At 39.4% G+C, this 15,964-nt stretch overlaps 1 protein-coding gene across 2 annotated transcripts; it reads left to right on the top strand.

Annotated features, from left to right (window-relative positions):
* The first annotated feature begins 176 nt into the window (after positions 1-176).
* Positions 177-10,276, top strand: dctn4 (dynactin 4). Of its 2 annotated transcripts, XM_005916390.3 has the most exons (14): positions 177-409; positions 1,070-1,140; positions 1,267-1,445; positions 1,550-1,593; positions 2,182-2,289; positions 2,941-2,961; positions 3,469-3,542; positions 4,359-4,471; positions 4,560-4,669; positions 4,766-4,839; positions 5,336-5,390; positions 6,271-6,378; positions 8,753-8,850; positions 8,943-10,276. In XM_005916390.3, exons 1-14 carry the CDS (start codon positions 275-277, stop codon positions 9,160-9,162), a joined length of 1,410 nt encoding a protein of 469 aa, XP_005916452.1. In that variant the 5' UTR covers positions 177-274; the 3' UTR covers positions 9,163-10,276. The 2 variants fall into 2 exon arrangements, with proteins under 2 accessions (XP_005916452.1, XP_005916453.1); XM_005916391.3 differs by lacking the exon at positions 2,941-2,961.
* Positions 10,277-15,964: the final 5,688 nt, after the last annotated feature.

The raw sequence follows: 15,964 nt of genomic DNA, 5'->3' as shown, positions 1-15,964 counted from the left end.
ATCAGTCTAGTTCTTGTGTAATTTGATATACCTCAAACTTTTCTTCCTGTTTTTCATTCGGCTAAAGAAATGGGAACAACAGGCCACAAACGCAAATCTCACACACAACTCTGGCCAAAACGTAAACGTGGCGTTTTCTATATTCACCACACGAGGGCGACGATGAGCTCACGGTTTTCTACAGTCATTGGTTTCTCCAGCCAAGCAACCAGCGGTGGCATCAACACTAGCAGACGGTCCAGTGAGTCGCTGGGCTCGTCTACGTTCCTCGGAGATGGCGTCCCTTCTGCAGCCAGATAGAGTTGTCTATCTGGTTCGTGGGGAGAAAAAAATTAGAGCCCCCCTGTCTCAGCTTTATTTCTGTCGCTACTGCAGTGAGCTACGATCTCTGGAATGCGTGTCTCACGAGGTACGTTAGTGTTTTTCTCATCATCCTCCGCTAACAGTTAGCCTTTTCTAGCTACTTTGTTACCTTCTGTTAGCTTTGACAGGCGGGAGGGACTAGTTCAGCCATATGCTGAGTTGTCTTGCCAAGCCGCTTGTCAATCAAACGGTCCCCTAATCTCATTGGTTGTACGGTTTCACTTCCGCTTGTTGAAAGAAGCAAGCGCAAGCTAATGAGCCGTTGCTATCTGTCGGCTTTAGCATTAAACGCACAGGTTAGCTTATATAAAGCTGTGGGTGGCATGTTCTCTAATTAAAACAAGTACACAAGCAAAATATTTTGATGTCGGTCTGTCCTTGCTAACGCCCTCACTGTTAAAACCTTGTAAACCTAACTCAAAGTTACAGACACCACGCCCAGAGCGATTTAGCTAGTAGCATCACCATCATCATAAGATACCCTGACGAATATTTGTTAATATACTACTTGATTGAAAGCTTAACTTTTACTTCATTGAAAAATAGATAAAAATGAAATAAAACGGGTTCCCCTGTTTCATGGTACCATACTGTTCTAAGGAATGGTACAACGATAATCCTATTTATTCCTCATAACACTGTTGGTAATCCAGCAGTTGGGAAGCGTGTTTAAAATACACCTTAAGACTGACTTCTCTGTGTTCAGGTGGACTCCCACTATTGTCCCAGCTGTCTGGAAAACATGCCGTCTGCAGAGGCTAAGCTTAAAAAGAACAGGTAAGATTGATCTGCTTTTCTTTGCAGATTCGTAGAAAAAGCTTCGTGTTTATATTCCACCCCTTATGTCACTATGTAATTAGCGACCTTAGTTTCATTCTTAATTATTGGTGTGCTCTGTTGTAGGTGTGCAAACTGTTTTGACTGCCCGTGCTGCATGCACACACTATCTACTCGGGCCACCAACATCCCAGCTCCTCTGCCTGATGATCCTACCAAGACAGCCATGAAGAAAGCGTACTATTTGGCCTGCGGCTTCTGTCGCTGGACCTCAAGAGATGTGGGCATGGCTGACAAATCAGTTGGTGAGTGCTAGTTCACTAATCCTAGTTAACCCCTTTTTTGGTCAAGGCTGTATTTGTTCTCTGTGACTGTCTAAAGTCTGATGTTTGCATTTTGTTCACTGCAGCCAGTGGTGGATGGCAGGAGCCGGAGAACCCTCATACTCAGCGGGTAGGTTTTTTTTCCACCCTGTGGCCATCTAAATTTTTCTCAAGTTGCTCACATTTCCTGATAACACATTGCTTGCTTTTAAACTGATGTGCCCCTGAATAAGTGACACCCTCAATAACACAACCCAGGCTAAACTGAAATAGCTGAACATTTGCTTAGGCTACAAAACTGACATGCACGAACTGCACATGCTCCCATTTATTTATTTATGTCTTGCAATGAGCGTCTTTACACACATGTAGTTATTGCAGGAAGTCAACTGTTTAAATTTTTGCAGATTATTATTATTCCACAGTTTTCTACAGCTTAATTTAAGTCTATCACATTTTAATACAATCATACGAACTTGTAAAAAAAATTACATAAGTTGCGTTTACTAAGACCAGTATCAGCCAATAATATTCTCCAAGCTATTAATTAAGAAAAAAACTATATTGCATATAGGGACATAATAAATTTGTGATAATATAGGTATTGATATGAACCTATACTATATGTAGCATAATGTATCCAGTTCTCTTTTAAATTACAATATAGTCTGTTTCTATAAAAGTACATAAAGAACTGATTCTTGTTTGTTTGCTCCAGATCAACAAACTGATTGAGTATTACCAGCAGCTGGCCCACCGAGAGAAGCAGGAGAGGGACAGGAAGAAGATGGCCAGGAGACGACAGTGCATGCCCCTGGCGTTCTCGGTACTCTGCTCTCTCTGAGCCCCACAGATGAACAGCTTCATGTTAGCTATTGCCTCTGTGTGATTTGTCGTTATTGCGAATAGCAGCAATAAATTGCAAATAACAAACTAATTTACATAGGCTTTGATTTAAATAATAAATACAGAAATATTTCTTTGTGTCAGTAAGGATGTCATTTGATTTGCATGCTTTAAGCCAAAGCAGGCGGGAATAGACTTGCTGTGCTTGGTTTACAGATTCACACCATGCCCATGCTGTTACCCTGCTTAAGAAACAAATGTCATGGTAGTCACCAGTGTGATTTGCCTGAACGTAGCGGAAAATGTGCACAATGAGTTTTATGCCCCCCTGCTTTGGATGCGGTCTTCACGCTTTGTTAGCTTGGTGCATTGTTCACACCTGCCGTTTTCTTCTTTGACAATTAACATCCATTAATGCAAACCCGTCTTTCCTATCGCGCAGTGGAGACACTTAAGCTGTGATATCCTGCAGTTGTTTTCCATCACTGATGCATTTCTGTTGCCGTTGCATGTCACCAAATACCAATAATGTTTTGCTTGATCGCTTTGGTTTCACCTTGTTCTTTATTCTCTCCTTTTTCCTTTTTTTTCTTTGCTTATGCACTCTGACATTTTGGTTTTTATCCCCCAGCAACACACTATTCATGTGGTGGTGAGTTGTACTTTTTCACAATTTGGGTATTCTCATCTTTTACAGTAGCACTGTTTTCTATTTCTATCTGTTCTTGTCTGCTCTGGTACTGACTGACCTCACAGATCACATGAATGTTTCTTGGGTAAATGAGACCGAGATCCACACAAGGAGAGCCTTTATGTTGATTAGAGGGAGGGAAGCAACAGAAGATCTTTCTCTTTCAAGACATTTATTCATTAAATATGAGTTGATTCTCTTCCTCTAGTCTAGAGTACAAAGGCTCTTCTTTCTGTCTCTTACCACTGCTAATTTTAACAGTTTGTTCTTTATTTGTTGTTTTTCCACTTCTTTACATTTTTTTTTAATTCTCAAAACTTGCCATAAACTAAATTTTTTGGGTCAGGATGTTGTGTTGTATTTGTCATGTAGGTAAATAACTGTAGATGCATATTTATAATCATCTTGACATTTCAGTGTTCACTAGGCTAGATCTCTGATCATGTTTTGTCCTCCAATTCTACTCAGGAAAAATATGGCCTTGGAACCAGACTGCAGAGACAGAGGCCTGGAGCTCCACTATCAAGCCTGGCTGGCCTTTCGTGAGTTTTTTTTATATTTTTATTATCATGTTTATCTGCAGTTATTGCAGCTTTTAACACATCCCATCAACTGGTTTTGTCCTTTTGAACTTTTTTTGACTTTCAAGGTCAGCACCTGTTTTCCATGTCTCACGTCTTTGACATGCATATTATCAGTGACTCAGATTAATTTTCTGCCGTCCACAAACCATTAGTTTGATTAATTTCAGGGTGCCATAAAAATGAATTTACAGAGCCTTGGAACTTGTCTTTAGATACTTATTGTAGTCAATCCATCACAATGAACAGTTTGTCACCTTTTTTCTTGTTCTCAAATTGCATCATCACCTTGTACTGATATAATTGTTAACAGAGATCGCTCACCAGAATTCATTCAAGGACCCTGCCTAACATTTTGGATTAATGATTAGCTGACAAAAGGCAGCGTATTGATAAACTATGCTGTCAGACCGAGGGGACGAATGTAAAGCTGGCGAGGACTCTCTGAAAAGAGTGATGTGTACTTGGTTGTCTCTTGTTTCAAAGGACTCTTGTTCAGTAGCCAAGTATGAAAAGTTGGATGCCCTTGAAGGCATCAACCTTAAGTTTTCCAAAGTTTCTTTGTTCTAACTGTAACCGTGCAACATTTATGTGAGTAGGTTATTTATAAAGAGCTAGAGCCTCCAAAAATACCTGCACTGTTTGCGTTGCAGTGTATGTAATTAACTTCCAGTTACTTTAGACTGTCATTAAAGAGAAATAACAGCTGTTATTTCTCTTTTCTTTCTTAAAGAGAAATAACAGCTTATTAAGCAGTATTTATGTTAATCTAATTAGCCTCAAAGAGGGTGAAGACCAGAAGGAGATCACCATTGAACCAGCCCAGGCACTTGATGAGGTGGAGCCCCTGCCTGAGGATTGTTACACCAGACCCATCAATTTACCTGAAGGTATGGTCTTATCTGGCGCTCGCTGAACAGTACCGAGAGCTTGTCAAAGTGAGGTCAAGTTGAATCTGTAATTTCTCTTGTCTTGCAGTGACCACGCTGCGACAGCGGCTTCTGCAGCCAGACTTCCAGCCTGCAGGGGCGTCTCAGCTCCACCCAAGACACAAACACCTACTGATGAAGCGCTCGCTGCGCTGCAGGGTCAGCACCTCTTCAGGCTTTTAGTGTTCCATATCTATCAAAGCCTCTCTTTTAATAGATTATATTTACATGAGTCTTTTTTTCCCCCTTCTTCAGAAATGCGAGCACAACTTGAGCAAGCCAGAGTTTAATCCTACTTCAATCAAGTTTAAAATTCAGCTGGTGGCTGTGTGAGTGCTGCTCTTCTGTTTACGTTTGAAACATTTTTTTCTCAGCAGTTTATCGTCAAGTATAAATGTTGTTTAGTTGGATGACTGTATAAAGACGTCGGGACATTTTTCGTGCAAATGCATGAGCACATTAACCCTCCTGTTATGTTGCGGGTCAGATTGACCCAGAACAGAAGAGATGTCACATGTCATCTGCATCACTACAGAAAATGAAAAAAATTAAATTATAAAAGAAAATTGTAAAATAATCAATGCCAGTGTTTCTGACACTTTTGGATGAGTAAATTTGCCCCGGGTCAAATTAACCCAGGAGCATAATTGGTGTTCCTGGAAACCAACATAACAGGAGGGTTAAATGGAGACAGTTTTCACTGTGTGCTTTTTCTTCTTTTTGTTTTGTTTTCAGGAGTTTAGACATTAGGCCACTCTGACTGAATGTTTAGTGATCTTTGGTGTGTTAGTGTATTGACAGTCTGCCTTCCTCTTCCTCCCACAGGAGTTATATCCCAGAAGTGAGAATTATGTCCATTCCAAATCTCCGGAATGGGAAGGTCAGTGTTTGCATGAACTTTGGTAGATTATCTTGTATTTTAGATTTTTTTTTTTTAATTCTATGCACACTACCAGCAAAAAGTTTGTACATGCCTTCTCATTTAATGTTTTTTCTTTATTTTCATGGCTATTACATTGTAGACACATCTCTGCATGTGTACACGACATCTGCGATTTTCCAAAATGAATTTTATCTGGTCTATTTTTAATTATTGATGCATGAAAGCTCTGGGAATTTGAAGTAAAAACCATTTCAGGTGACTACACCATAAAGCTCACTGAGAGAAGGCCAAGGGTTTGCAGAGCTGTTAACAAAGCAAAGGGTGGCTACTTTCAGGAATGTAAAATATAAAACATGTTTCGAGTTATTTAACACTTTTTTTGTTTAAATGGTAAATGGCCTGTATTTATATAGCGCTTTACTAGTCCCTAAGGACCCCAAAGCGCTTTACATATCCAGTCATCCACCCATTCACACACACATTCACACACTGGTGATGGCAAGCTACGTTGTAGCCACAGCCACCCTGGGGCGCACTGACAGAGGCGAGGCTGCCGGACACTGGCGCCACCGGGCCCTCTGACCACCACCAGTAGGCAACGGGTGAAGTGTCTTGCCCAAGGACACAACGACCGAGACTGACCAAGCTGGGGCTCGAACCGGCAACCTTCCGATTACAAGGCAAACTCCTAACTCTTGAGCCACGATCGCCCCTACATGATCCCATATGTGTTCATTCATAGTTTTGATACCATCTGTGAGAATCTACAATGTAATTAGGCATGGAAATAAGGAAAAACCATTAGTGTACACATAAACTTGGAAACGATGACAAGCATTTGCCTTATCTTTTTTCTTTCCTGCCATTCGCTGTTTAGGAGAGCCAGGTGCTGCTGACCCTGACCAACCCAGTGGAGAACATCACCCGTGTCTCACTGACCTCTTGTGAGGAAAATGACCCTGATGAGATTAATAGCACTGCAAAGGTATTTTATTTATTTTTTTTTAAATCGCTTCTATTGACACACAGGCACAACAGTCGATCCGAGATTGATACAAAACTTTGTAACTTTAATGAAGTTTTTAAAATCTCTTGTAAGTAGAGCTGGGCGATATAAGATTTTTTCATATCACGATATGTTTTTTCATTTCAGGCGATAACGATATCTATCACGATATAAGCCAAATAACTATATTTGTAAGATTTAAATGTGCCGTTGCTCACAAGTAAAATGTGAAATAATCAGCAGCTTGTTTTTATTTAAATATTTATTTCCCATAATAAGTTCAACAGGGTAGATATACTTAAGGAACATGAGACTTTTTCAGATAAATAAAGGCAAATATTGCAAACTACACAAAAGGCAGCCGCTAAAGCGTTTAAGTTTCAAAATAGAACAAACAAAACAGACTAAATTGTCAATTCCACTTAGAAACAAAGTATTAATTCTAAAAATAAATCTTAGTTTGTTTTACAGAAGAACAGACAAAACTGACTAACTTTTGTCAATATCAAATAAACTGAGAACTAAAAGGAAATTCTCAATCTCTCCTTGTTGTATAGCTGAGCTTTTCAAACAGTTTTAACAGTTACTTTAGTCTGACAAAAGCCGAATGACGAATTAGCGCTTTCAGTCAGACATTGAGCATACACCAGTTTATTGTATTTCCAGACTTGCTTTTGGCACAATTTACAGTGCGCGCTACTCTGTTTTTTGTCAGACTTGAAATAACCAAAATACCTTCACACTACGGAACTTCTCTGGCTCTTCCGTTCGATAATCTCTCCGGCATTGGAGCCATCATGTTTTCTCTTCGGTAACCTTCGGTCACGCTCGGTTGATTTTTCTAGTCGGCACACTCATTTCCTCCATTACCCGGGCGGTTGGCTGCTTCCCAAACAAATACACATGTGCGGCTTGGCACTTGTGCTGTACGTAACAAGTCACGTGACGTGACGCTGCGGCTATGCTTGGTTCGGCTCTGCGCTAGTTAATTTGGATTGACTGTTTCTTTTTTTTTCTTTTTTTTTAAGAGGACAAGAGAGATGAGGCCTATTGTAATAGTTTAACTTTTCTATCGAGAAAAAGTTATTTCGCAATACATATCGTTATTGTTCTATCGCCCAGCTCTACTTGTAAGTTGCCTATTGACATTTTAGAAAGCAACCACAAATGCATCCAGTGAAAGAAACTTCAGCCTGCAAATATTAGACTTGTTTTCAAAATGATAATCAGCAGAGCCGCTCTTATAGATAATTAAAGACTTACCTGTTATTTTTAATGGAGGTTTGTAATATCATTAATAGGTTCAAAGAATCCAGTTGTTTCACTGATTTCCTTTCTGAAATCTGTATCTTTGTGGTAAACGAGCCCAGGTGCTTGATTGGGTGTGTGTGACTGGTCACTGATAGAAAACATTTGGTGTGGTATGAAACAAAAAATATGACAAAAGAGGCCCTCAAGCAGCAAGATAATGCATCAAGTGAGAAAAGGAAAGTATTTGGATTTCACAAGTGCAGCAGTTGGTCTCCTCAGTCCGCAAGCAGTGATAGAAAAACAGGTGATGCAACACGGTGGTAAACTGTTTTTTTTTTTTTTCCTAGTGTGCTGGCACCAAATACAAAATGTGCATATGTTAGCCATTTTGTTCTATACTTATTTACCTTATTTATTCAAATTTTACTCAGCAGCTCGGCTGTTTTGCAAATTGGCTTGTCTGTAGCCTGCGCGTCATCTCTTCATACTGTTAGTCACAGCTAACAGTGCTGCCTGGTGCACTGAGGCTCTCTGACTATAGGCGTTTTTTTTTTATTACCAGCCTCTTTAGTGATGAAGTCATGGGCCAGCTCGAGTAAGGTAGAGCTCCTGGCCAAATAAGAGCATCCTGATGACCCATTTCCATTGACGTTATGGCCAAACGGAGAGTGCAGTCCCGGCTTTCTGCTCGATCTGATATACAAACACCTGAGGGATATTGCGAACCATATCAAGCTATGCTCGGTTGAGTTTTATCGCTACTTCTCATGGCTAAGTTCACTCACCTCCTACATATATTTTATGTACTACATCTGTTCTCTCTGTAAGTCTTTTGACAGCTGAAAAGAAGCATCAATTTTAGCAAAAAGTGTGATTCAGTTGACTTATTTTCCCCCTTAAAAACAACACAGATATAACAGTCAGGCGAGCATGAGTTTTTATGTGAGGTGTCAACTTCAGTAAAATACATCTTTTTATTTAATAACTACCATTGTTCATTTTAAGATGCGATTAACTTAGAAAGAAGTGTAATAATTCATCTTAATGTGACTCTAACATTTAAAATCTTGCTGTAAACATTACTGCTTGTTATTTTTTTCAGGTTTTAGTGCCCAGTAAGGAACTACTCTTAGCAGGAAAGGATGCTGCTGCTGAGTATGATGAACTAGCCGAACCTCAGGACTTCCAGGACGACCCAGAGTGAGTCAACACACAAACCCACGCTTGCTCTTTAACAGTAATGGCATGAGAAAACACCCTCACTCCACTTGATATCTCTGTCTTTTCCACAGTGTTGTTGCCTTCAGGAAATCCAACAAGATTGGTTTCTTTATCAAAGTGATCCCTCAGAAAGAAGAGGATACGGATGTCACGGTTTCTTTTAAGATCCGACATGACTTCCGCAACCTCGCTGGTCCCATCCGGCCGAGCGAGGAGGGAGCCGACACTGCCGCTGAAGCCATCTGGCTCACTCACCACGTGGAGCTGAGGCTGGGACCCCTCGCTTCCTGAACCCAAGTACTGCGTTCACCAGTGTTAGGCTCTTCGAACTAATACCTTCAAACTGGGATTAATTTAATTTAAAACTGATTTCTGATTCAGCTCATTGAAGCTTAAGGATAATTTGGCACCTTTAAGGCTTTCAGATGCTGTTGTTATGCTTTGGCTTAAGTCACATCAGCAGATCCCTATGCTGCACAGTTTATAAAACTATATGAAACCATGTCTTGTTGCACACTTAACTGATAACTATAGATTCTTGGTCCGGTTTATTGTTGCCTAATGTACCAAAAACCTCCTCTTTCTCATCTTAAACACTTTATAGTTCATCAGTAAGAGGCAGTTTAGCATGTGGTTACATAGAGGGGACAGATCCTTATTATATGCATATCGTTTCTGACTAAAATGAAGCTTTAATTTGATTAAATATATATGCCATATTTGTTGCTCCCAGCCTTTCTCTCCACATGCCCTTGACGAACGTTTTGTCTCAGCTGTGTTGTGCTGTGGGTATTTTGTGAGTTTTTTGTCTCTGCTGTTTATAGATTATAGAAGTTTAAGTTCAAAGTCGAGGGAGTGGGATTATAGAAAGATGAGCAGAATCAGAAATCAGAATAGAGAACAATCTGTGTGAATCCCAGCCATGAATCTCACACACACACGCCTCTGCGCTTTTAGCTTGTGTATCCTTCAGACAGCAGTAGGAGAATAACATGCATGCTTCACATATATAATAAAAAACCATACATGCTACACAGTATCATCACAATTATTGATTCCGTAGTATGTTTAAAAAGGATCTCCTTTGGATAGATATGATCGTTTTATTATTGTCTGAAGTTGCACAGTAACCTAATGGCACTGTGAGGAGGATTCATGAGAAACTGTACAAATGACATGAAGTACAAAGTGCCCGTCATTTCTGTGTATTGAAACACTATTTTTGTCTGATTTGAAAACTTGCTTTTGGTTCATAGACCTCACTGACCTCAATGTCAGTGCGTATTGTTAGCTGCTGCCAGTTTTTTTTTTTTGGTCTTGGTTTAAAAAAAAAACAAAAAAAACCTGTCCTTATATCACAGTTAATCATCTGTGCTGGCTAATAAATAATGCTGTCGAAGAGAAAGCGTAAATGTCTTATGTTCTAGGGTGATGCGAGTTTTAAAGTGGTTATTCCAGACTGTGCTCCACTCTGCTTTTGACATAAAGCTGGGTTTCTAGCACTTTTCCTGCTGCTGTGCCTGAAAACAGTGCTATTAAAGCAAATGGCTTAAAACTGTAAAGCTGCTGACTTGAGATTTATTAGACTGCCTTTTATAAAAAGAAAAAGTATTTTAGAAATCTATCAACAAAGTAAAAATGACTGAATTCATGTTTTTGTTTTCAAATTGGAGGCGTCACACTGGACTACATAACATCCAACCAATGAAACAAATTTGTCCAGGAATGCAAGTAAATGACTGTAATTTGGCATCTTAATAATTAAAAATAAAGAATTAAAAATGGTACATTAAAAAAATTAATAGATAACAATAATTATATTTTGGCATAAAAAATAAAAAACTCTTGCACATACTGGTGGATTAACTATTACAGAAACTCAGAAAACGGATTTTACCATTGCTGTTAATTTAGGGCAGCTGTAATGTAAACCTTAAATTGCATTGCGAATAATCAGTTGCATTAAGGTTCAGGTGATATTTTTCCAAGTTCATCACTTCAATGAGCCAATGTAGAGCGATGGCTTTAAAAATATTGTCATATTTTAAAGCTTTTTTAAAATAAAAAACTTAATTCATGTAATAGGAAACACGTTTGATTTGATCTCTATAACTATTTCTCTATGATTCTTTATATATTTATTTCTATATCTTCAATTAAACCTCCATTTATGATATAGATTTTGTCAATGTAGTCTGCACTGTAAAAATTTAAGTGTAATTAATATTTATAAAATGACCTACAGCAATGAGAAGAAGAGAGAAGTAAAGATGATTCTGGTTTCAACTGAAGTCTTCCAGTAATTCGTTCCATAATAAAGGGTTTTTTAAAAATTAGGAAGGCAGAACTCTTATATATCAGTTTTGCATATATTGTATCATTTGGATGTACACATAATACATAGAGTAGTGGATCTGAAGTAACATCAGTTCCCCAAATCTGTTTAATCTTGTAATAAGCTTTTTGATCACGTGTATCAGACTTGCATTTTTGTCTGTCATTCACTCTCACCACAAGATGGCGCCATAGCCAAATAGTTTTTAAACATCAGCCACACAAGGAGCTCTGGGAGGACATGAGAGCAAGCACAAGGCAACCTTGATCTTGAATTTCTCTGCATGCTGAAAACATCGATCGATAGCAATCGTGGCTGTGAAAAAGCAGTTTTTTCCTTTAATCTGGGAAAAATATTTTCATAATGAGCGCAAAGCTGTTTATCAGCATCCAAATCATCAGAACGAGATGCCCTCTTATCACCACGAGGAGCAGAGAGTAAAAGAATTTGTACTCCAGCAGATACCGTTTTATATTTAACACGTATCCGTCATGTTGGGAGGGATGATTTGCGTGCTCGTGTCGTTTATTGCTTCTGAAAAGGCAGATCAGATATGTGCGATGCTGGTATGTTGCAGCTCCCCGATGAGGCCCTCCGCTGTGTAAACAGACCCACTCCGTCTGGGCAATAAAGCCATGATTTTCTTTTATCTTCACCAGATATAAACAGCCCAGAAAAGTGGTCTCTGTGAGAGCCATAAATCACCACTGAAGATGAGGTAATAAAGCACACATGGGGCGGGGGAGTGCCAGACCACTGAAACAGCACAGGCTCCCTCTTCAAACACAGCTGACGATAGCAGTAGCTGATTTCAGTGTCCTGCAGTGGCGTACCAAGCAAGCACTTGCTGGGCTCCTGCTCTACTACTGGGGAAAAAAAATGTACTGTATTTCAAAAAGGCAAATTCTAAACGTGTAATTCGTGGCCATCATTTTTATTCGCCTAAACCGACGTGACCGATGGAGAACGACTGAATATGGTGATTTATGCAGTCATCTTTTAACTGACTCATGAGCAGCCCTTGAATGATCCCCAAACACACCGTCTGGAGGACAAATTCTGGATCGTTCTGGTCAGGATAATATTTTCCTGGATCAAGACAGGAATTATTTCACGCTCAGCATCAGCGTGTTCTTATTTGCAGAACCTCACACTGTAAACAGCACAGAAATCTGACCTGTGACTGTGTTATCGGGATTAGAAATGAATATCATAGGGTTTTCAGCAGTGCCTGTATAGTAAGTAGGTTAGGCAAGGGCCTGCTCATTTAATGTCTCTCCTGCTCCTCTATCTTTTTTCCCCCCCCCTTTGAAGACTTAACAACTTTATTTATAAAGACACACGCAGCCAGCCTTGACCAGATGAAAAATTCCTCACTGAATTACAAGTCTGACTGCACCCAGGACCTTTCCACAATTACGTCATCGCCCAAACCGCCAGTAACTCACCCACAGAGGAAGCATGACACAGACAAACAAAAGAGGAGAAAAGCAGTGCCTTAGTGGAGGAAGAAAACTCTGTTAATCTAAAAAAAATAATAATACAGAAATATGTCCAACTACTTTTTCTCCGTGCCCCTTATTTCATAGGCCAACCGTGCTATGCTCGGGGATTGAGGTTTGTTTCCTTTGTTAGCTGTCAGGTGAAATGATTCTGCCACAATACTTATGACATGTCCTTTACTGGGCATTAGCCCAGGTACAAAAAAAGATCTCTTTTTAGTTTCGTTGTTTTGTTTTTTTTGTTTTTTTTTGTTTTGTGAACAGGAAGCCCAAAAGGTGCTCAAAGTGATGAATCACCTCTTCCATTTTCTGCTCACCAGACCATCATCTGGTTAATTAGTTGTAATTGATGATGTCTACCCAGATGAATAACTGTTGAGGCATGGGGGATTTCAGAGCTGGGAAAGCCAAAACTGTGAAACCTTAGCTTTTCAGGAGGCCAAAAAAAAGTTCACTTTCGCCTCCGATGTGCTTTGAAATTCTCATCCCAATTTCTCTTGCTTTGCTTTCGCTCTCTCCGCAGTCTGACGACTGTAGGCTGGATGGAATGTTTATTTTGGATGCAGGGTTGAAAAAGAGAAAGCAGCTGACCTTCAACACTCTCTCGGAAACTCTGTCTGCCTTAACTGACACACATGCAGCTACACTCTCTGCTTTATTTATAATCTTATCAATAAAGGCTGTATGTTGTCAGGACCCCAGACTGGGGCCAGTGCTAAGAGGGAACCCTGTGAGGTCCCCGGAGGATGGAAAATTTGCTTTTTGCTGGACATCTTCTTGCTCAATTGAAAACTTAAGTAGAAAAGAGATTTGATAAAAAGTGTAGCTAGTGAAGGAAGTAATGTCTTTTAAAGAAAAAATGTACAATTTAGGAAGCCCTAACTATGTTAACTTATCATCTGATCGCCTTAAAGCATAGAGTCTATAATAGAGGAAGGTTTTGTTTTGGAATGAGAGGGTGTGCTGCTAAAACAGATATGCTTAAAAAGGTGCCGACATGAGCAGAGTCTGTCTGGACTCACCTGTGACACTAATAAACTTTAAAGGTACAGTCAGTCATTTATTGAACCTATTTAATAGAAAAAAGAATATTGTACTCATAAATGCACATTGATTATTGTGTAATTACGTCGCCCAACAAATTGATGTTTTCTCATAAACTTAGAATAAAGTTTTGATTAAGAATTAAGCCACCATGTTGACCCACCTTACAGTGACCGAGGTGGGCGTCGCTGTTTGCTTTATTGTGTTTTATGTATGCGTTTGGAGACCAGCCACATATGTAGAATGCCAAAGGTGGAGGAGAAGGGAACTCGTAGTTTTTGACTGCTGCAGGCAAATTTTGATGCGTTTCAGACTCAACATATGAGAGATCACATGTACTGTATGTTTTATCATCTGTTAGGGGGTCTCCTTCACTAAAGAAGGAGAAAAAAGACAACATGACAGGTGTCTTAATAAAAAATGTCATGTTCTTCCTCCGCACCTGAAGCCTCATCTCCTAAACTCAGAGCTCTAAATCACAAAAACTTGCATAAACATGCTCTTTTATTCCTGATATTGTTTCAATTACATTTGTACATCTGACAACGAACTGGCGAAACATCAACAGTTAACAAGTGAACAAAGACAGTTTCAATAATGCTGGCTAACAGCAGCTAACAGACACTAACAGCAGCTAACAGGGGCTAACAGCAGCTAACAGACACTAACAGCAGCTAACAGGGGCTAACAGCAGCTAACAGACACTAACAGCAGCTAACAGGGGCTAACAGCAACACCCACCATAAGAAAAATTCAGGATATCCTGAACAACTTACCTCAGTATCTCTGTGTTTAGACAGAAGTGAGATTCACTGACTCATTAACTTGTATCAGACTTCTTTCACAAAGTTTTACAGCCTCCTCCAGAATAAGTACATGTGGACACCACAGGATATAGACAGCTGAGGTAAACAGTGGACTGACAGCCTACACTCATTGCAGATCAATGGCGGCCAGAGTTGTTTGTCCTTCAGCAGCCACCGTAGCTGGAATTATGCACTTGAACTGGGAGGGTAAGAAAACAGAATTTACTTGACTGCAATTTTTTGACATCTATTGGTGAAATTTTACAGGTTGTAACTTTAAGCTTTTATACAGTTGAAAACAGATGAATATTTGCAACTATACAGTTGTTATAAATGGACTATAAACATATTTATTTCTGCTTTAAGTTTGGCATTTTAGCATTTTAAATCTATGGGGATTGACTTTCTTTTTGAGCAGGCCTCAGGTAACTGCATGTCTGTGTTGTGTTACAACTTTCAGCCGTGACGGTTGCTGCTTGCCAAACCCAAGAAGAAAAATAAAATAAAATACAATAAAAGTTTACCAGAAAAATGTTTTTGTTTGCTGGAGCTTAAATTAAAATCCAACATTTCTACAGGCACCCAGGTAGCGCAGCAAAGCTTGTCCAAATATGGGATTAATCAATGGCTTCGCCAGAGGCAAACATTTTGTTATTCCGGCAGAGAAAATCAGAGAGAATGAAAGAAAGATCAGATCACAAAAATAGGCTGCTGGAGCTGAATCTTACTGCTGGATGGATAAAAACACAAGGTTTTGGCTACATGAGGAACAGTAATGACATATTTGACTAAATGACATTAAAAATATTTGTAATTAAATGCTTTCTTGGCAAACCTTAGATGAAAAAAGCAAAACAAAACCACTTTTACATAATATCATCGCATTCTTCATCCAGATGTTCAGCTCAAATTCAAAACAGGACTTAGTGTAATCCAATGACTAGCTCTAAATAAAACAAAATGAAAGACTAAGAAAAGGATAAATATGTTACCCAGAAATAGCCACGGTAGCTTTTTCTGTGTAGACTAATTACAGCCATTCATTTTCTTAAATCACAAAAGAGAAATCATGTCTATAGACAAGTCTATAGGAAAAGTCAAGTATCTCTGCACCTGCTTCAGCAAGATCCTAATTGAGCAATACAAACCACTACCTAATCCTCTGTGGTCTACAAGTATCATCCAAACAAGCTTCATTAATTAGAAGAATTACACGCCCTGGAGAAAGTCAGACACACACCAGCGATAGCGCATTGTTAAGTAAATAGATGATTTCAATTAGGACAACACTTACAAAAGAAGTACTGTTGTTGTCTCAATGTAAAGCCGCAGGCTTCTTGGGCAGCTAAGGCCCATTAGGTTCTGATGAAAGCGCGCTTGAAGCTGAGAATGTGTGTGGCTGGGAT

Source organism: Haplochromis burtoni, unplaced genomic scaffold (assembly GCF_018398535.1).
Source record: "Haplochromis burtoni strain Fernald_Lab_line unplaced genomic scaffold, NCSU_Asbu1 Contig_19, whole genome shotgun sequence".
Taxonomy (NCBI): Eukaryota; Metazoa; Chordata; class Actinopteri; order Cichliformes; family Cichlidae; genus Haplochromis; species Haplochromis burtoni.
This window is presented reverse-complemented; position numbering and strand designations above follow the sequence as displayed.